Below are 22,642 nucleotides of genomic sequence, written 5' to 3'. Positions count from 1 at the left end.
TTGTTGGCCAGTTGAGTCATTTAGGAAGCAATGAAGTCAACTCTTTTGGCTTACCGATTAGAGGCAAATCTTTTAAGTCGTAAATCGGTTGTCTGGTTTAGAACAAAATTCTCAGCGAGTCACTTGTGAGCCGAAAGAGTCACATTTTTATTTGGCTTGTTTTAGAGCAAAATATAGAACTTTGCCGATTGGCTGCCAAATGAGTCGATTTGCGACTCATGCTGCAACCTGACATCTCATTTCAGCGATTAGAAATAGAGTCTTGGAGGTTATTAGCAGTTATCTCTTTTAAAACAAACTGGCGAGGAGTTGCTTAGGGGGCAAAAGGTTGACTCTTTTTGTTGTGTCAACTCATTTGGCTCGTCTCTAAAGTTATCTGGTTTAGAACAAAATCTGTTTGCCTCCCTAATGACTCAGCAGATAAGAGTCGACTCTTTTTACAATTTGTCTTGTTTCACCAGTAATAAAAGAGGGTACCCATGAGCTGCTTGGACAAACGATGAAGCAACAATATTATTTGATTTCATTAACGAACAGACCCTGATCATGAACTGGTGAATGATGTTTTCACACTAAATAAACATATTTTATATTAACAAAAAGCTTCCAATGGAGCATTTTGATTTACTTACTCTAACAGAAACAGTTCATATTCCAAAAAAGGAGAAAGATGACTGATATACAGAGTCAGCTTTGAATATTCACCTTAAAAACAATTGTCTCAAACACTGATAAAGTGATTCAACTTTGACTAGAGCTTTGCGACATACACTACATGGACACAAGATTGTGGACACCTGGCCATAAGATCTCTACGTGCTTTTTGAACATCCCATTCCACATTTAGTCCCCATTTGCCCTTATAATGACCTCCACTCTTCTGGGAAGATGTTCCACTAGATTTTGGAGTGTGCTTGTGGAGATTTGTCCTTATTCAGCGAAAAGGGTGTTTGTCAAGTCAGGTACTGATGTAGATGAGATGAGGAGGTCAGAGCACTATAGCAGGAGATCATCCAATCCAACCCATGTAAAGCATATGTTCGTGGAGCTGGCTTTGTGCACAGCAGCATTGTCATGCTGGAACAGGTTTGGGTCTCTTGAAGTGAAGGAAAAATTTCATGCTACAGCAACCAAAGACGTCCTCTACAATTGTGTACCTCCAACTCTGTGGTAAAAGTTTGGGGAAGAATCACATATGGCTGGAAATGTTGGATGTTCAAATACTTTTGTGATTATGGCATACTTTGAAATTAGCTACCAGTGCTCTAGACATTACCAGATATGTTTTAACTGATTCCCAGTAAGAAAATGAGTGTGTATTTTAGACTCATTTGTGAATATAAGTCAGAAAACATTACTGCCAGGTTTTGCCACCAGCACAGCACCAGCTTTGTCATCATTCACACACACACTTCTTCATAAACTCTCACTCATCATCCTTCTGCCTCATTTTGTGTCAAATTGCACTGGAATAAAGTGTGAAGATAATTTGCTAATGCTGGAGACGGAAGTCAGGTGAAAAAACACGCGTCAGCTTTCCATCAGGAGTAAATAGCACAAACACGCTAAACTTACGGCTAGGGAAGGTTCAGTGGTTGAGGCATTGGATTCTGAAGGTCATAGGTTCAAATCCCAGCACCATCAAGCTGCTACTGCTGGGCCCCTGAGCAAGGCCCTTAATCCTCAGTTGTAAGTCGCTCTGGATAAGGGCGGCTAAATGCCGTAAATGTAAATGGCTACACTTTTCCTAGCCTGATTCAATTAAAAAAGACTTTTACTCCCGTGAAGATTTGATAAGTTTCTTTAATATATCTTTACCAAATCTTTATCGGTACCATCAATGGAGTGCCACACTTCTCATGTGCTAACTTCATCTGTTACATATACAGTACATTCCAGGAATATTTCAAAGTGCAAAAGAAAGGATATAAAATACGTTAGCTCATAAATAGCAGTGCTCACCCCATTATCAATTTCTGTTTGGAAAAAAGTGTATTATAAAAAGTCACTGATATGGAAAGAAAAAAAAAAAAACCTACTGGTGCAAAATGTCCACTTTAGTGTCAAACACGTCTGATAAATGCACGACACGACCAATTACCACGAATCAAACTCGACGCCACAGCTACGTCCGTCAACATGCGTTCGTTACAATTAAAAAAGCCTTGTTCTTTTTTTCCCCCCCCGGGAGTCATTTCTTTCCCTGTCCATCTCTTGCTATAGCATGCAGCAAAGCCTCTCTATAAACTCCACCTAACTAACAGACCCATTAAACATGGGTAAAAAACAAAAAGAATGAAGAGAACAAAAAAACATTAACAACCATGACATCATTAGAATTAATAAGCCCTTTAAGTTTGGGTGAGGAAAGAAGATTCGTAGAACAGGGATGTTTTCTTATCGATTCGGTCCTTCATTTTACACAAGATGGTGTGAACCTCAAAACTTAAAGAGGTCGATGAAGTGCTGGGGCGAGACCGAGGTGAGGCAGCTGTCGGGGTCGTTGGCTGTGCAGGGGTGTCCCGAATCCTGAAAGAGAGAAAGAAGTGAGAACACAAATGCAATTTCAATTTTGAAAGAATCGGAGTATGGATGAGACACGCATTTTGTTATCCATTTATTGTTACATTTCATATCCATGAAACTTACAGGAGTCCAGTAGTCTTTAATGGTTTTTATATGACATGCATGGGTTTTTTTTGTTCATATGAAACAAACAAGAATAGGAGAAATTGATTGTGGACAGATGAGTCCAAACATGACAGAAAAACGTATATAAGATGTAGAACGAAAAAGATGTTGACAGACTGCCTCACCCCCACAGAGAAACATGGAAGTGGAAGCTTAATGGTTTGGGGTAGTTTTGGAGCAGGGACGGTTGGAGACTTATTCTGGGTGAAAAGAACCAACATGGCAACCACTCTATATTTCAACACCAACTTAGAAGCAACTTCACCAAGACTTCACCGATGAACCGATACCCTCTGTGTGCATTTATACACACAGAGGGTATCGGTTCATTGGTTCATCTGCTGTTATAGGAAGTTAATCAATATTCCAACCAATTGAGAATTTCAACCTGCTGCAATATAAACGTAGAATGTTGTGTTGTGACCCATCACAATTCACAGCTACCATCGATGAGCTTTAATTTCAAAATAAAATGGTAAAACTTCCACATCTACTTCTGCTCTATCATACGAGCGGCGGGTAAAGGCTTATCCCGACTATAGAAACATGTTCCCCATGTTAAATTGTAGCATCTCAGCAATGTCAGACTGTACCACGACATCATCAATCTGCGTTCTCTCGCTAACGGTAGCTAGCAGCAAACAAAGACAATCTGTAGCGATCATTTTGTTCATGACATCCCTTGATGATATAAATTTCCCTTTTCCCATAACTCGATAAGATACTCTTCTTGCTGTACAGTCCACCTGACTCGTTTCTTCTGAGGTGATTTAAAGTTGTTGCACTAATTGCGTCATCAGGTTCGGCCGCTCCTATCGGTCCTCGGTTTGAGGGTCATCGTTGGGAAATCACACCGCAGGAAAGTTTCTGAAATCTGCTAGAATTTCATTGTCGAAAAAACTACAGATTTTAGCCTCGGATTATATCTTTTAGGATGTTTTGTGATGAAATTTGCATCAGACTCAAGCCAAATCACAGGCAAAATCGTACATCGTGGACCTGGCTTAAGTCGTGCTCCCTCCAAGAGGTGGTATCTAACCTATTCCCCATACACAAGTTTGTTTTTGCTGCGATTGCCGTTCGCTCTGCTCAGAAAGCGTGTCTGAAATTTGCTACTGGCCACAGATGGAATTAGCAGCAGCACCAGGATCCATGATGCAAACTATTTTCCATTTTGCTGCAGTTACACAGAATGTCCTCAAAAGGTCCCCTGGTGGTCTAGTGGTTAGGATGCGGCGCTCTCACCGCTGTGGCCCGGGTTCGATCCCCGGTCAGGGAACCAACCCCAGCCACTCTTAGTGCCAGTCCCAAGCCCGGATAAATGGGGAGGGTTGCGTTAGGAAGGGCATCCAGCTTAAAAACATGTGCCAAATCAAACATGTGGATGATCCGCTGTGGCGACCCCTAATGGGAGAAGCCGAAAGAACGTTTTTTTACACAGAATGTCCTCATAGTGACTGTTACTTGGTAAAGGTGTTATGGTACGGAAAGAACAGACAATGTGGGGTGTGTGATCAAGTTTTAGCTTACAGGTTACACAATAACAGGAGGTAAAAGGCTGGTAAAGTGTAAAGAGTTGAAAAGAAAAAATGAAGCAAAAAGGGGGTCAGAACATGACTGGACAGGGCAGGACAAAAGAAATGCACAAAGTGAATGATGAGTCTGATGATGAGCCTGTACCTTCAAGAGCAAAGCCACGTGTCGGTCCTTTAGGAGAGAAGAAGCCGGGGTGGAACAGTAAAGCAAACCAGCAGAGGAACAGAAAAAGGGCAAAAGTTAAAGGTTACAGAGGAGGTCGTTGTAGAGGACAGGATCAAAGTAAATATGATTAGGGCTTGTACGAATCGGAAAAGTCGAGCTACACATGTAAACGCATTTGAATCATTTGGACTTGGACTAGAAATTCTGGGGAAATCCCCCCTGGTGGAACTTTTACTGACTGTTACACTGCACTGCACCGCCACTGGGGACTCCTTCCATCAGAGTTTATTGATTCATTGTTGCCTGAAGACCTCCACTAGGATCTCGAAGTAGTGTATCATATTTTAAAAAGTCTGACTGCATCTTAAGTGAAGTGTTTACCTTCCAGAAAAGTATGCTACAGTGTCTGCAGAAGTGGAGTGTGTCGCCGTACTGCTCCTTCTTTGGGTAGTACTTCTGCAATGTGAAGAACATCAGCTTCCAATCCACATGGCCTTTCTCTGACGTGATCAAGTGCCTGCAAAACTGTTCACACACACACACACACACACACACACACACACACACACACACACACACACACACACACACACATTCATTGCATTTAGCAGACACAGCATTGCCACACTGTCACCGGGAAACACCACATCGCTCCAGATACTCATCACATCTGACCTTTCATCTATGCTGCCCTCTTGTGGATTCACTAAGGAATAGCATCTGAACAGACCTGGGTCAGAAACGATACAGCGCCCCTAGAGCACTGAGGGTTAAGGGCCTCGCTCAAGAATCATAATGAGAGGTGAGTATACTTCAAAACTCTTCTCTGTTTTGGCACCGAGGTGGTGGAACGAACTTCCTCTAGATGTCGGTACAGCAGAGTCCCTGGCTATCTTTAAGCGACGTTTGAAGACCTACCTCTTCCTGAAACACTTAAATTAGTACTTTCTAAGTTTGCTTTGTAGAATTAAAAAATTATATTTATATTAAGTTTGTAATCTAGCATACCAGTGTAGATTTATTCATTGCTAGAGACTCAAAGCACCTAAATCGCTCTGGACAAGAGCGTCTGCTAAATGCCGCAAATGTAAATGTAAGATCTCCTGCTATAGAGCTCTGACCTCAACCCTATTGAACACCTTTGGGAAGAATTGGAACCCTGACTGCGCCCCAGGCCTCCTCACCTCCTTCAGTACCTACTGTATTTGGCTGAATGAGCACGAATCTCCACAGGAACACTCCAAGATTTAGTGGATATCTTTTCGGAAGAATGGAGGTTATTATTATTAAGAAATTGGGAGTAAAAGTTAAATTGGAACATACAATATATATATATATATATATATATATATATATATATATATATATATATATATATATATATATATATATATATATATATGTGAATGTTATGGTCAGATGTCCTCAAGCTTTTGTCCATCTAGTGTACTTACTTTTGCTTGAAAAGCTAAATTATACCCTCCTGAAACAGAAACGAACTATAATAACCCACTGAACACAAGCAGAAACGATGTAATAAACCACTTCACATCTATGTACAGTGTCGTCACTGTTACTTTACTTCGGTTCCCGCAAACCATTTCCACCTCCACGCGGGGTCATGTGACCAACTCCCTGCTATTCACCAGAACCGAAGAAACACCTTCCAGACTAAACCTTTGACTTCCTGTTTTCAGCCTGCACTAACGAGCTTAACAGATGTTTTTCATTTTTTTTTCCCCTGTGGTCCTTCATTTATCCAAGATATCTTTATCATGAGGAATAAAAGTAAAATAAATAAATAAATAAACAAACGTCACCTGTTTCTCAGCAAAGTGGAACCGGCACAGCTTCTTCCACAGCTGCCGATCCTCACTGAGCATGTGCAGCGTGGGCGTGGCCTGCCCCAGGTTGATGATGTCGCAGGCGTCGCTGAACTTGTACAGGATGTGGTTCTGCATGTGCAGCGGGAGGTCACACAGGGTCATGCCGTTGGTCATTTGCTGGAAATGTAGAAAGCGAGCGGCATTAGATAAGTGACGTTGTAATTGCCCCAGTACAGTAAGTTGTTTAATACTTCAACATTTTCACTGTATTTTTAATACATTTATACATTTTAATTGAAATGCCTTTGGAGACGGCTTATGGTAGAGTAATGAACATTTTATTCACGAGCAACAGCTCTGGTGGACGTTCCTGCAGTTAGCATGCCCTCAAAACTTGCGACATCTGTGGCATCGTGCTGTGTGAGAAAACTGCACGTTTTAGAGTGGCCTTTCATTGTGGCAGCCTGAAGCACACGTGCAATAATCATGCCGTCTAATCAGCATCTTGATATTCCACACCTGTGATTTGGATGGATTATCTCGGCAAAGGAGAAGCGCTCACTAACGCAGATTTGCAAACAATATTTGAGAGAAATAGGCCTTGTGTTTTTTTGTACAAAGAAAAAGTCTTAGATCTTTGAGTTCAGCTCATGGACAATGGGGGCAAAAACAAGTGTTTTGTTCAGTGTATATCCATTATATAAATTTATATCGAAACAATTTAATCTTGTAATTGTTGTGTAGGGTTACTGATCGGAAAGTCAGGGGTTCAAAACCCAGGTAACCCAGGTGCCACTGTTGGGCCCTTAAGCAAGGCCCTTAACTCTTTCTGCTCTAGGTGTGCTGTATCATGGCTGACCCTGTGCTCGGACCCCAACTTCCTATTAAGATAGCACATGTTGAGATAGGATTTAACTGTCCTGTAAAAGCACATGTGACAAGCATAAAGCACCGCTCCTTCCTTCCTTCCATCCATCATCCCGAAGGTACTTAAGTTAATTGATGATTTGCGTGGAATCGAATCCTAACAGGGGGTGAATCCGGTAGCTGTACTGCATCGTTGGTTATGAGATGCACATCCATTGTAGGGAACGTTACGACAAATATACATTCTGACATCACACACCTAAATATTTACACCACAGAAGCTACTATACCTGCTGTGTCCGTGTTTATGACTCGTCATGTTGTCCCATATTGTGTGTTCCGTGGCGAATTGTGGACACTTTAAATTCCTTTGATTGCAACATGACCTGAACCCACCATGTAAGGCAGTGGTCCCCAACCCCCGGGCCGAGGACCGGCACCGGTCCATGGGTCAATTGGTACAGAAAGAATACATAACTTACATTATGTCTGTTTTATTTATTATCTGATTCTGAACGGCTTTATTTTGGAAAATGACCGTGTTCTCTCCTCCACATCTGTCTATGACTCACTCTTGATGCATGTCATGATGCCTCGGTCACATGTCTTACCTCCATCCTCTACCTTCTTAAAGGGGCTGCTCCGGCCGCTAACACATAAACATTACCGCTAAATTGAAACCCCCAAGCGAGCAAAATAAACAAACACCACAGTGGATTCACGTTTATTATTATATTTAGAAAATACCAGTTTTTATGCCGATCATATTGTTTTATTTTGTTGTATTTATCTGCCACACCTTAAAGGCCGGTCCGTGAAAATATTGTCCGAAATTAATCCCGTCCGTGGCGTAAAAAAGGTTGGGGACCGCTGATGTAGGGGATAAAACTGAACGAGGTGTGCTTTTATAGGCCAATGAACAACGACTCATTTCTGGGGTGCAGCCTGATGCTGAGTGGGGTTACTATTACTAATCCCAAATTTTATTATTTCCTAATAACATGTCCCTTGTATTTGTCCTTCACAGCAGAAATTCAGATCAGATAACAGAAAATCAGAAAGCTTCAAAACACACACACACACACACACACACGCATGTAAGCAAATAATACCTTAGGGATCTGTAAGCTGTTGAGCTGTTGTTGCCAGTTGTGAATGGTCTCCAGGCGACACAGCCAGATGTTGATGTTGCCTACAAGTACAGACTTGCCCACTTCACGGATGAGAGTCCCCAGGACTGAACTGAGGTCCTGAAGTAAAGCTTTAATCAACCGAGGGTTCTGGTGATCATCCAGAGCTAAGCCAATATATAAAAATGTATGTTAAAAAAAACATTTTTTATAATCCTAAAATAAAAAGACAAAGTATTACAATATCTACATTAGAACTCGATACAAAACTCAGATTTAAATCGCGTCAAATCGCCACAAATACAGGGTGGCGCAGGGAAACGGGGAATTGTGGAACTAAAAGTTGGTGACCCTGGGGCATCTTTGAGGCAATTGTTTGGAATCAGTGTGACCTTGTTTAAAACCCCTTGCCATTAGTTACAATGAAGCAGTGGAGTTGTGCGCAACAGGCGTTGGCGGCGTGAGTGGTGCGCAAAGGGAATTTCGGTGTCATTTCCTTTTGGGCATCATTACCAGTTCTCTTCTGCTCAACATGGGTGCGTCATTTCGAAGAAACAGCTCAACACAGTGATGATGGATGTTGTTGAATGGACTGGCGAGGGCTCCTCAAAATTCTGCTCGTTCAGCCTGAATATTCTCTGGTCTGTGTGCCGTTCGAACGCCTCCTAAGGACTTTTTTTTTAGGGATGAATCAGATTTTTTCTAAATTAGCAGATGGGACACGATCCTGACATCCTAACTGGTAATGATGCCAAAATTCCCTTTGCACAGCACTCAACCTATCACCAATCTTATAAAAGGTTTTACAGTGAACACTCATAAAATCACTCCACTGCTCTATGATAACTGATGGGAAGGGGTTTTAAACTACAACGCACCGGTTTCAAACGATTGCGGATGTCCCAGTGTCGCCAATTCCTAGTTCCAAAATTCCCAGTTTCCTTGCGCCACCCTGTGTAAATCTACAGCATGAAGATTTGTATTATTATTATTATTATTATTATTATTATTATTATTATCTCCCTGATTTGGTCTTGGCCGGATTCACATCAGCAGCCAGCTCTTCATTATCTTCCCAGCTAACTATTTTTAAAAGTTCAGTAAAGGTTTGTTTTTGGTTCTAAAATTAAAACCCAAATATAACCATTAAAATTTTGCATAGGTTCTTTTTTTAGGTTTTTACTAAATATAATTGAAGAATTTACAGAGAACGTTCTGAGAATGTTATTATTTGGTTCCCAAACAAAAATAGTAATAGAAACCATGCGAGCATTAGTGGAACGTCGAGGGTTTGCTGGGCATATCGTACCACAGCTACCAGTTTATCAAAAGCAAAACCAAATGACTTCGAATTGTTCTGAAGATAAAGTCAGTGGTGGACGAAGTACATAAACCATGCATTTGAGTTAAAGTAGAGATCCATTAGTTTGAATATTACTCCAGTAAATGTAAAAGTGCAGCCCATTAAACTTTCAATTAAAAGTCTTTTCATTCATTATGGCTAAAATGTCCCTATTATCATTTTTGTCACAAGATTCTTTGCTTAATCGACTATGCGCAAAAAGACTCTAATGTGACTCTTAACACACTGATCTATTAATAGAATGATAATAATGAGTCAAACAATGATTGATGTCTATTACAATTATCATGAACCCAATTTTCCTCACAACTTCACTCAAAATGTTCTGCTGAAATGATGCTGAACTGTATGTTAGTGTAAGTAGATACACCCCCCGAACGCCATTCAAAACAAGTTTAAAACAGAGCGTGCGCTCGATCCTGATTGGTTGATTGCTGCACGTTTGAAGTTTTTATCCTCATAAATAAAAAGGAGCGACTGATTTACTTACACTAACATACAGTCCAGCTAGACAAGCTAACCGTGTTTCGAGCCGACAGAAACACAGCTCTGTGCGGTAAGACTCGCGGTGGTGGCCTGTGTGTTTATATCAACACGGAATGGTGTAAGAACTCTGTGCTTGTTTCATGCTACTGCTCATCGCTAGTGGAGTTTGTTAGATGCAGACCTTTTTATTTACCACGGGAATTCACAACTGTTTACATCGTCGGAGTGTACATTCCTCCCAGTGCTAATGCTAAGGAGGCACTGTGTGAACTCTACGGCGCTATTAGCGACCTGCAGAATGCTCACCCCGACGGATTGTTTATTATCGCCGGAGATTTCAACCATGCGAATCTCAAGACGGAGCCCCGCCCCCATCTCGGATACTCAGACCACTGCTCTGTTATGTTGATCCCAGCATACAGACCGCTCGTCAGACGCTCTAAACCGGTTCTGAAACAGGTTGAAAACCTGGCCAGAAGGAGCTACTTCTACTCTTCAGGACTGTTTTGAGTGCACTGACTGGGACATGTTTAGAGAGGCTGCAACCAACGGCGATTCCATTAACTTGGAGGAGTACACGTCATCAGTGACCTGCTACATCAGCAAGTGCGTTGATGATGTGACCATCTCCAAGTCCATCACTACACGCTCCAACCAGAAACCGTGGATGACTGCAAATGTGCGTGCGCTGTTAAAACAAAGAGACTCTGCCTTCAGAACAGGGGACAAGGCGGCCTTAAAAACAGCAAGGGCCAAACTGTCTCGTGCCATCAGAGAGGCGAAGCACGCACACGCGAAGAAAATCCACGACCACTTCCAGGACAGTGGAGACACCCGGCGCATGTGGCAGGGCATCCAGGCGATCACGAATTACAAGACCACATCACCTGCTTGTGACCGTGACGCCTCCCTCCCAGATGCGCTGAACGACTTCACGCCCGGTTTGAGGTACAGAACAATGTGGTGGCGAGGAAGACCATCCCTCCTCCCACTGACCAGGTGCTCTGTCTAACCACAGCTGAAGTGAGGAAAACTCTATGCAGAGTTAACCCACGGAAGTCTGCTGGACCTGACAACATTCCTGGCAGAGTGCTCAGGGATTGTGCAGAACAACTAGCAGATGTCTTCACTGACATCTTCAACATCTCCCTGAGCAGTAACCTTGTTCCCACGTGCCTCAAGACAACGACCATCGTTCCTGTGCCAAAGAAATCGACTGTCTCCTGCCTCAATGACTATCGTCCCTTCGCTCACTCCCATCGTGATGAAGTGCTTCGAGAGGCTCGTCATGAGGCACATCAAGACACAGCTTCCACCCTCCCTGGACCCCATGCAGTTTGCGTATCGTCCAAACCGTTCCACGGACGATGCCATCTCCACAACCCTCCACCTGGCCCTCACCCACCTGGATAACAAGGACTCGTATGTACGAATGCTGTTCATTGATTTCAGCTCAGCATTCAACACAATCATTCCTCAGCACCTGATCGAGAAGTTGAACCTTCTGGGCCTGAACACCTCTCTGCAACTGGATCCTGGATTTCCTGACTGGGAGACCTCAGGCAGTCCGGATCGGGAACAGCATCTCCAGCACCACCACACTGAGCACTGGAGCCCCTCAGGGCTGTGTGCTCAGTCCACTGCTGTTCACTCTGCTGACTCACGACTGTGCACCAAGGCACAGCTCGAATCATATCATCAAGTTTGCTGATGACACGACCGTGGTGGGTCTAATCAGCAAGAACGACGAGTCAGCATATAGAGAAGAGGTGCAACGGCTAACTGCCTGGTGTGGAGCAAACAACCTGTCTCTGAACGTGGACAAAACGAAAGAGATGGTTGTGGACTTCAGGAGAGCACAGAGCAACCAATCTCCACTGATTATCAATGGATCCTCTGTGGAGATCGTCAAGAGCACCAAATTTCTTGGTGTTCATCTGGCGGACAACCTCACCTGGTCACTTAACACCAGCTCCATCACCAAGAAAGCCCAGCAGCGTCTCTACTTTCTGAGAAGGCTGAGGAAAGCCCATCTCCCTCCCCCCATCCTGTCCATGTTCTACAGAGGGACCATTGAGAGCATCCTGAGCAGCTGCATCACTGCCTGGTTTGGGAATTGCACCGTCTCGGATCGCAAGACCCTACAGAGGATAGTGAGGACAGCTGAGAAGATCATCGAGTCTCTCTCCCTCTATCATGGACATTTACACCACACGCTGCATCCGCAAAGCACACAGCATTGTGGAAGATCACACACACCCCTCACACACATACTTCACCCTCCTACCATCAGGAAAACGGTTCTGAAGCATTCGGGCCGTCACAACAAGACTGTGTAACAGTTTCTTTCCACAAGCCATCAGGCTTCTCAACACAAAGAACTGAACAGAACTCACACACACTCACTTACACACACACACACACACACACACACACACACACACACACACACACACACAGTCACTCTGTGTGTTACTGTTACTGAACTGTACAACCTGGACTAAACACAATAATCACTCATCTCGATCCACTATTTACTATTTATTATTATTTATACTCGCACCTTATATTCAGTATAATGTTTACATGCTGTTTTTGCACCTTTTGTATTCAGTAGAATGTTTACATGCTGTCTTTGCACCTCCTTGCTGCTGTTTTTTTGCACTACATTGCTCTGTTCCGTTTGTACTTTCTCCTGGGTATAGTTTTTACATTTCTCCTCACACAGTACTGTATATGTAAGTATACAGTAGGTTTACTAGTCAGCGCTATACTTGGTTTTTTGTCTTTTGTCTTGTCTTGTGTTGTCTGTCTGCACTCTGTCTGTCTGTACTGTTCTTTTGTTTGCACTGTTTGCACCAGGCTGCACTCGATGCACTTTATGTTGTATGTTGTTGTTTAGTGTAGCACCAGGGTTTCGGAGGAACGTTGTTTCGTTTTTACTGTGTACTGTGTACCACTGTGTATAGTAAAAATGACAATAAAAGCCACTTGTAAAGTATTTGACTTTTATTTTGAAAGTATTTGAAATGTAACGGAGTTAAGGTAAAAGTCTCCCCATATGGGAAAAAAAGTATGTACAACTACAGTGGTATCTTGACCTACGAGTGCATTAATGTACGAGTTTTCCGAGGTACGAGCGGTCACTCGGTCGATTTTTTGCATTGTTACGCGAGCAAAAAATCGAGGTACGAGCTCGAGACGCCGCTGCTAGATGGCGAAGCGAAGCCAGAAAGCGAAGATTGTGATGAAAATTAAGATAAGCAAAGAAGAAAAAGTAAAAAAAAAAAGTTTAGGGACACGTAGTGTACAGGAGTGATAGTAAAAAACGAGTTTTCCCTCCGCTTATCGCCTCTATTTTTTGTAAAAGATTTCCTCAACAACAAATTCCAAAGCTAAATATGCACATTTCCAGCTTCCTAGAACAGCTGATTATAGAGTATTTAAAGAAAATGACCCTTTATTAAGATTAAACCTGTTTCCAGCTAAACATAGGGGGGAAATGGTGCTAAAAATGAAGAAGGTCTTGTTTCGTAATCCCTGAAAAGATGTACACTATTTAAAAAAAAGGCTTGTTTCTAGCCTGTCCCTCACCCTTTCTCACGATCTTCTCCAGCACGTTGAAGTAGTTCTTCTGAGCAGCGCCGCTCAAAGACGTCAGCTGGGACTTGGCGATTAAATGCAGCAGCTACGGAGACGGAAACGAGTCGGGGTGTGAGAGACCGAGTCATGTAAAGAGATAAAGAGTTGTATAGGCGAAGCATAACGTCTTACTTTGACCACGTAGTTGAAGCGGCGCACGTCCTGGATGGCGCTGGAAAAGTCCAGCCTGTTGAAAGCTTCCCCGAGCGTACAGTATCCATGTCTCTACAACAGCACGCAGAAACACACCAACACACACATAAAACACATCAGACACGTTTATGTTGGCTTAGTAACGCTAAGAAGAGGAACCGGAGCAGCGTGGTACATGATGGCTCACCTCTCTCGTGCTTTCCTTCTGAACGTAGATCCACCGCTCCCTGTACAGAACTAAACACAGACAATTGGGGTATGAGGCGCGTCGGCGGTAATTTAGACAAAAAAAAGAAAGATTTACATAAACGCATGGTGCAAACAGTGAAGTAAACGACTGTGAAGGTTGCGTTCCTGATTTTTTTCTTTTTCTAAACTCAGAACAGATTTATATCCAAGGTGAGGGAGGTGAGATTGAGATGGTTTGGACATGTGCAGAAGAGGGACATGGGGTATATCAGTAGGAGAATGCTGAGGATGGAGCCACCAGGAAGGAGGAAAAGAGTAAGAACAAGGTGGAGGTTTATGGATGTGATGAGGGAATACATGCAGGTATTTGGTTTGAAAGAAGCAGATGAAGAGGACAGGGGGGTATGGAGACGGATGATCCGCTGTGGCGCCCCCTAATGGGAGCAGCCGATAGAAGATGAAGAAGAACAGATTCATATCCATGGTTAATACTGCCACATACCATATGCAAAGTAATAATTTATACAGTGCCTGTAAGAAGTTTGGAAACACATAGTCTCTTGGTTTTATCGATTTTAAAAGATGTATGCATGGTCCTTTTGTTTATATGCAACAATCTACGTTATTTAATGCTATTAATGCTTGGGTTTTTATTAATTTAATTTAAGTTTCGGTTTATATGGACATCATGATAACTAGAGGTCCATGTGCACTCCATGTAAAATCGTACTGAACGTTATAAAAGAATAAAAAAACAGTACTGAATCATAAAAATGTGCAAAAGGAAACAACTATGAATATATGATTAAATATATATAAGTATATAAGAAAAAAAAAGGTAAATAATAAAGTGCTCTCCATGCAGCAAACAGTCTTCTTCTTCTTCTCCTTTCGGCTTCTCCCATTAGGGGGCACCACAGCGGATCATCCGTCTCCATACCCCCCTGTTCTCTACATCTACCTCTTTCAAAACAACTACCTGCATGTTTTCCCTCACCACATCCATAAACCTCCTCCTTGGTCTCCTTCATCTTTTCCTCCTTCCTGGCTGCTACATCCTCACCATTGTCCTACTGATATACCCCATGTCCCTCCTCTGCACATGTCCAAACCATCTCAATCACACCTCCCTCACCTTGTCTCCAAAACGTCCTACATACGCTGTCCCTCTTATAAACTCGTTTCTAATCCTGCCATCCTCATCATACCCCAACCAAAACCTCAACATCATCAGCTCTGCTACCTCCAGCTCCACCTCCTGAAAGCAGTCTCATGTAAAAACAAACAGGACATGGCATCATTGATTCGCCACTAGAGGTCGCTCTCAATGACAGCAGGCCAGAAGTCAGAAAATCTGTATGGATTTTTGGCGATAGTTCAATAAATTAATTATCGGTGGCGATTATTCAGCAAAACAGCACCGATAGCTACTTTGGGATGAACTGGATCACAAAGAAAGAAAGTATTTCGGTTAAATGTTTGAAGAAAAAAACTGTCCAGATGCAAAGAGTTTCCAAAAATTTGATGGGCCCTGTACAATAAGTAAAGATCAAAGAATGATTGTTTCTATGGTGACAGCCAATAAGGACTTGTTTAACATAATGTCTCTTGTACATGGAAATTTTGTTTCCGTCGTCTATTCCAAAATTGTATTTGTGATTGTAAATTGCATTATATGGTGTAGTGAAAACAATGCCGGAATGTGTGCATGCCTTCTGGGAATCACACTGATGCTTCCTGGCCAAATATGGGAAAGATATGGCTTTTTTTTTTTCCCTCAGTGAAATGTACACAACAGATGGAATCAGAGCCAAAAATGTCCATATGCAACCAATCATCTCCAGTGCGCAGGGTTGAAAGTGGCACGGCTGTACGTACTCCTCCATCCCATGCCTGAGATATTGTGATGTTGAGATATTGAGAGAAAGCTGTAGCTGCGTTCTGGCACGAAAGGTTCGGATTATGCCGCTCCAATCAGCAACGTGAGCCAGATTAAAGCGGTGAGCGTGCACCGGCACTTGGCCATCACTCATCTGCTATCTGGCTTTACCATAAATGGCAATTCCAGCTTATGCTGGAACGGCATATTTACAATCTTATACGAATGGAGGTTTAGATCGATTACACTGACAGATGATACTCACACTGCGATTTTGTGTTGTTGTTGACGTAGTCCTTTTTCCTTTTCTTTGCAGCGACCTCGCATACATTTTCTACATATATGTTCTCTTTGTTTTCATTGTCCAGGCTGGAGGAAAGAAAAAAGAAGATTGTGATGGATATGAAAAATGAAAACAAACAGAAGTACAGGCAGCAAATCTCAATTACTCAGTGACGTCCAAAAAACAGATCCAAAACATTTTACTTGACGTTCTTCCGGCTTCTCCAATTAGAGGTCACCACAGCAGATCATCCATCTCTATAACCCCCTGTCCTCTAAATCTGCTTCCTCCTCTCCTTCTCCTCCTTCAGCCAACAGTAGCCCAATTTCCACCGGTACCCTGTTGGCTAACGATACCTGTGGCGGTCGCTGGTTACTTGGGCCTCGACCGATGCGGTATTCGAATTGCCGCACGTTTTACACTGGATTCCCTTCCTAATGCAATCCTCCTCTTTTATCCGGGCTTGGGACTGGCACTAAGAGTGCACTGGCTTGTGCAACCCTAATGGCTGCGTTGTTTTTTTTTCTCATAAATAATTTCTAAAAATAAACATAAGCAGAGCCCTGAAAAAGAAAACATTCCATGTGGACAGTCATCATTAGGCCAAGGACCTGCTATGAATCTTTCTTCTGCCTTTGAAACCATATTCTAGGATGATTATTGACCTGTGAGTGGGTGATGAATACCTCTATGCCTAAATCCTACACTTTTGTACCTCCTTTTTATTACTATTGTATGAGTCGGTATCAAAAGGTTTTCAGATTAGCTATTTACAAGAAAGTGCTTTAATTATCTTTGTTTGCACACTACCACCTTCAAAATAGTCCCCTTGCACAGTAATACAGCGCTCCCGCTACTTCTGGAATGTTTTCTCTCTTTAAAACTCTCTTAATCACACCAAAATTACCATTGCTGCCAGATTTCTATGCAGCCCCTGCGTGACAACGTCAAGAGTTATGCAAATCGAACCGAATTAAAAACAAAGAAGGAATTTGTTCTTGAAATTTAAAACCCAATAAAACATGAGCAGTGACATGAAACACAGTTTAAAACATAACAGCATGTGGGTGTGTGTGTGTGAGTGTGTGTGTGTGTGTGGTATTTGTGGTGCAAAAAGAGGAAAACGAGAATACTCCTCAGTGCGCTGAATATAGACACGTTCACATATCAAAACCTCCTCACTTCCTCTGTGTGCACGCTCTTTTACGTAGCCCAAAAGCAGCCTTACCTCCATTTCTCAGCTCTAATTACAGGTCATTATGCCACGTCATCGCTCAGTACTTTAGGGAATGGGTTCTGTGCAAAAGCGGTTTGCTGCTACACAAAGCATCCGTGCGCTTACATACAGTATGTACATACACACTTCCTTCTGTTTAATTACAATGTGTAGCAAAGCGGCAGGATCTCAGACGGAGATAAAAAAGCTGTTCTGTCGATTTTATTTTAAGCCGACTCCGTCTTATGATGGGTCAGAGTTCATCCACCTAATAAAACATTAACTAATCCCAATCATGGAGGTTGTCCAAATTAAGGAGTGATGGAGAGTTTGAATCCAAGTAGTTCAAGACGGTCGCCTTGGACCATATATTTGTTTTCTTAAATGTTGCTGTGAATAAAAGTATGCTCATTGTTCCTGATCATTTTCTCTTCCTGTCAATGCCATGCCGCTATCCTAGGCACATTTTTTTATACCTTTAAGAATTTTTTTTTTTTTTACATGAAAAAGTGCACCGACTCTTAAAACTTCATTAAAATGCATGAGGAAGAAAAAAAAACATTGAGGCTTTAACATATACAGCATGACTTTTTACAGCTAGTAACCTTGCTGTAATGTTATGCAGTGTGTGTGTGTGTGTGTGTGTATATATATATATATATATATATATATATATATATATATATATATACACACACACACACACACACACACACACACACACACACACACACATTTTTATACTATAGTTCAAGTTTCACAGCATTACTTTTGTACCTTTATTTTTACTATTGTATCTGCTGATCTTATAATAAAAAGTCTTGCTTACTATTAAGCCTCGATCTGGACCTTTAAAGCTGTTTTCTGCCAATGTCTATTGTAAATTTATTTTACATAATATAGGTCCAAAAAGTTCTCCAAAATTACACAGTCAATAAAGTGGACATTTACATTTGAATACTGCGGATTATTATATCTGCTGGTCTTATAATAATAATAATAATAATAATAATAATAATAATAAAATACTTTTATTTCTATTTTCATGTTCTTATGCATGCTTGATCAATTTATGTTATGCTCCAAAGACATATCAAGGAAAAATTTTAATAATAATGATGATAATAATAATAATAATGTTATGTATAATAAATAATAAAAAAGTCTTACTCTTCCAGCTGAAATCCTTTACTGTTGGTGCCCAAAAACTCAAAGGGTTTCCATCCATCCTCGGTTTTGATCCAACTCCAGCCTGGAGATCTCCAATCTTGGCCCAAAAATGGCATCTTGAGCATTATACCCAAAACAAAAACCCAAATTTTAAATGTTATTAAATATATGATGAGGCTATTATACGTTTTGAAAAATGACAACCACTGAAAAAAAAATATATATAGTCATATAACTGATATCATGCATCATGTAAATGTTGGTTTAGGCAACAACAGCTGATTTGTGTCCATCATCAGATGACATCATTTAAATACAATACAGTGAAATACAGCCTTTTATTATTCTATTCCTTTTATCTTCCGTGCATTAGATTTAATAGCAATCGAATAAGAAAACTTTACTCACCGCTTCTGATTCCTAGTCTTTTGTTTGCTTGGACAAAATTTCCTGTCTCTCTTTTTTTCTCTCTCTCTCTCTCTCTCTCTCTCTCTCTCTTCCCTGTAATATTGACGGAAGTAAACAGTCTGCACAGCAGAATAAGGACCGCCCCTCGGCGCCCCCTGATTGGTCGGCGAGCTTTTGTTTGTTGTCTGTTGCTACCCGGAATCCCCTGCTGTGATTGGCTCACGGACACGTCAATCATCCTCAGTCCAGCCCCGGGGCTTTGTTTTTAGTCGGCTGCTTGACACGTGACTCAGAAAAGCACGTGTTTCCAGTATTTATTTATTTTTTGATGGATGGATGAAAAGAACGAGAAGAAACGTGAACGTGTGCTTTTTATTTGGAGGGAAACAAAAATAAATGGACAGATCCAGCCAGAGAAAAGTGAGAAGTTCCAGTCAATGAGTGTACTGTTGAGTTTGAGTACATGCAACCATCCTGTTTTGTGTGTGTGTGTGTGTGTGTGTGGTGGCATAAAGTGATGCATAAGCAAAATGTGGTACAGTATTACATTTCTAACCACATTGCCACATTGAAGTGTTTACAATAAAGAGCAAAAGTATGTGCACCCCTGACCATAAGACCCATATTTAATAGTTTTCTGTACAATAGCTGTTTAATTTTTTTCATGAATGTATTTTTTTCCCCAAATGGCATTTTTTCCCCTTTATTTCTTATTCTCATATATGGCATGACAGACCAAAGCAGAGGTCACCATGGAGCATCTCTGGCCCACAGGCTCTAGCTTGAGCATCTCTGCAGTTGACCATATACAGTAGTGTTTTAACAGTTTTTTTTTTTTTTAACTAGAATCATATCCAGAATCATCTTTATTGCCAAGTATCATGGGTTGCATGTACAAAGAATATATTTCATGGTGTGCTGGTGCTATGAAAATATGAAAAACTGTCGAAAAAACGAAACTAACAATAAAATATTAAATAAAGATAAAGACATTTACAATACACATAGCCATATCCTGTCCTTTAACTAGCCACGGCCCCATAGAGGTACTATTTTTCCATTTATTATAAAGGCACTTTAAAATATTTGTAAAGATGAACGCATGTTGGTGTTACTTTGGCTTATAATGTTAACAAAATCCGATCTGTCTAATCTAATTTGCCATATTTTCTGGAACATTAACCTTAATAATAACTCCAGCTGTACATTACGAGGTTTATATAAATGTGTTTGTCATGTTAGCATTTATTGTAACCCAGGTTACTATAAATTCTAACATCTTCGCATTTGGTAATATGGTGTTGTCTTTAAGCGAGAAAACAAAAGACAGGCTTTGCTGTTTATAGTTGCATAAGATTCAAGATTCAATTCTACTGTCAAAGGTATAGGAAACAGTCTGTTGCACCATATAATGAAATTCTTCCTCTGTGAATCCTCCAAGGATCTGTACGACAACGCAACATACACCAATTAAAACAGGAACTGACTTGTTATGTGGATGCTTCACATAACATTAACAAAATGTTTAACTGAAACTTATTCCCTATGGATGTTTCACAGCATTTAATGGAACCATAATCCGATTTTTTATTTAAAAAAGTGCCATGAATTAAAAGTCTTTAATTTTATCATTGGCAAGTCACTAAGAGTAAAGCGTATCACAGTAGACTGTTACTGGAAAATATACAACTTCATTCATTTGTAATTATTTATAACACCATCCTCCCAGTTGTATTATACTATCAATTATTCAGTACCTACAGTGAAACAAGAGGTGTAAAATTCAGGGTCTATGGATAATTATCACACCAGATATAATCCAAGGTTGCCTTCACTTAATGCCAGAGGGTTATTTACCTTCATGTCTGCATTAAAATTGGGTGAGGCAGACTGAGGATTATAACACTATTACCGGCTTTATAGATCTAGCCAAGGATTGTACCATTATATATGGCTATTTTGAACTAGCATGGATCATAAAGCGGATTATACCACTATATATGGCTAGATAAACCTAGCCGTGGATCATAAAGCGGATTATACCACTATATATGGCTAGATAAACCTAGCCGTGGATCATAAAGCGGATTATACCACTATATATGGCTAGATAAACCTAGCCGTGGATCATACCACTTATACCATGATCACTTTTAGTGATTAGAGATCATTTCTTCGAATTACTAATGAAGTTTTTCATAATATCGAAGGTGTTGGTGTTACTTCCCAATGCTGTATTTCATCATATTTCTAATTTTATTTATTAAAATTTACCGTGTTATACATCGAAATCACCATATTCCACATATAAGTTGAATTAATCGCAAAAATCATTAATTTAGCAAAATAAGGTCATTAGGACACTGTGTCACTCTGTATGAAACTGCATGTTACTATGGTTAAAGTCAATTATAAAGTAGATCATTACTTTAGATGCGATTTATGTGCATTTTCAACAGTTCAACACCTTCCAGCCAATCATAATCAAGCGTTTCAAAAAGCCAATTGTATAAAGAACAATGTAGTTCTGTACAGTGAAGTTAAAAAGATAATAAACTCAGCACTGCTTTTGGCCCTTGTTAGAATCCAAGGTTTGTGATTATACTTAGGAAGACATTCAGATGTTCTTTAATGTACTGAAAATCATTTAGTAAGTCTTATTGATGATAAAAAAGACAGAAAGACCTGAGCGTGTGATTTCACAAGGATTAGTGACTCAGGGTTACATTTTTTACACAGTTCTTTTTTTTGTTTTTGTTTTTTTGTCTGTTTTTTTATATCATTTCCTTTAAACAGACTTTTTTTATATTACAGTATGATTTTATATTCAATACTTCAGGGCCTTTAATTTTAGTGAAGTTAAAGGAAGTCATACGTCAGGTAAATCTTTCACTCAGACTTTATTTTGTTCACTGAATTATTTATTCTTTTCAGTCATGACATTTCAGCAACACAACATTTTCAACAGACTAACAGAGGATTAACATTGTACGTTTTTTAAGTGCCAGATAAATGATTACGTACTGTATAATTGTGTAAATGTAAAAAACACTCACACTCACACTCACACACACACACACACACACACACACACACACACACACACACACACACAGGGGTTGGGCGTTCTTTCTTCCTGTACAGGTATTAGGCAATGAAAAACAAACAGTGTTCATGCAGTCATATTCTTCCATGTTCCAGAAACACACACTAGTCTGTTGAATTTCAGTCTCTTAGTTGTCTAATTGTTCAAAGTAAAATTGCGGTTACAGTCGGATATTTATTCAGTGCAAAATAAAGTAAACAGTGTGTAAAAAAAAGCTTATTCATGTAGAAAGTGCTTATTTTGTTATTTATGAAAAATAAAAAGCTCTCTCTCAGTAATGTAACAACGTAACAAGGATTTTCACAATTTCCATTTTTCCGAAATCCCTAAAGCACTTTGGCCAAAACTTACCTCAGAAAGTCGCAATTTTTTCCAAGTACCTATTCAAATAGCTAAGCTGACACACACTATATGGACAAAATGTATTGCGACACCTGACTTTTCCAGCCATATGTGGTTCTTTCTCAAACTTTTACCACAAAGCTGGAGTTGCACAATGGTACAGGATGTTTTTGGATGCTGTAGTATAACA

The 22,642-nt window shown here is 40.6% G+C and overlaps 1 protein-coding gene across 2 annotated transcripts; it reads right to left on the bottom strand.

The window, feature by feature from the left end:
- Nucleotides 1-1,785: 1,785 nt before the first annotated feature.
- On the bottom strand, nucleotides 1,786-19,134 carry fbxo25 (F-box protein 25). 2 transcript variants are annotated; one of them, XM_046870103.1, is made up of 11 exons: nucleotides 19,005-19,134; nucleotides 18,597-18,712; nucleotides 16,193-16,296; nucleotides 14,047-14,096; nucleotides 13,839-13,931; nucleotides 13,659-13,752; nucleotides 8,198-8,382; nucleotides 6,213-6,395; nucleotides 4,774-4,917; nucleotides 4,372-4,398; nucleotides 1,786-2,529 (listed from the first exon to the last, which is right to left on the bottom strand). In XM_046870103.1, the coding sequence occupies exons 2-11, from the start codon at nucleotides 18,710-18,712 to the stop codon at nucleotides 2,440-2,442; spliced, it is 1,086 nt and encodes a 361-aa protein (XP_046726059.1). In that variant the 5' UTR covers nucleotides 19,005-19,134; the 3' UTR covers nucleotides 1,786-2,439. The 2 variants fall into 2 exon arrangements, with proteins under 2 accessions (XP_046726059.1, XP_046726060.1); XM_046870104.1 differs by lacking the exon at nucleotides 4,372-4,398.
- Nucleotides 19,135-22,642: the final 3,508 nt, after the last annotated feature.

Source organism: Silurus meridionalis, chromosome 16 (genome assembly GCF_014805685.1).
Source record: "Silurus meridionalis isolate SWU-2019-XX chromosome 16, ASM1480568v1, whole genome shotgun sequence".
Lineage (NCBI taxonomy): Eukaryota > Metazoa > Chordata > Actinopteri > Siluriformes > Siluridae > Silurus > Silurus meridionalis.
This window is presented reverse-complemented; position numbering and strand designations above follow the sequence as displayed.

Coding starts and splice junctions, on each gene's coding strand:
- fbxo25 (XM_046870103.1), bottom strand. CDS start 18,712: ATGCCATTTTTGGGCCAAGATTGGAGATCTCCAGGCTGGAGTTGGATC. Junction 6,396..8,197: donor ACAGCTTACAGATCCCTAAG/GTATTATTTGCT, acceptor CTACATTTCCAG/CAAATGACCAACGGCATGAC. Junction 4,399..4,773: donor GTAGCATACTTTTCTGGAAG/GTAAACACTTCA, acceptor TCTCTCCTAAAG/GACCGACACGTGGCTTTGCT.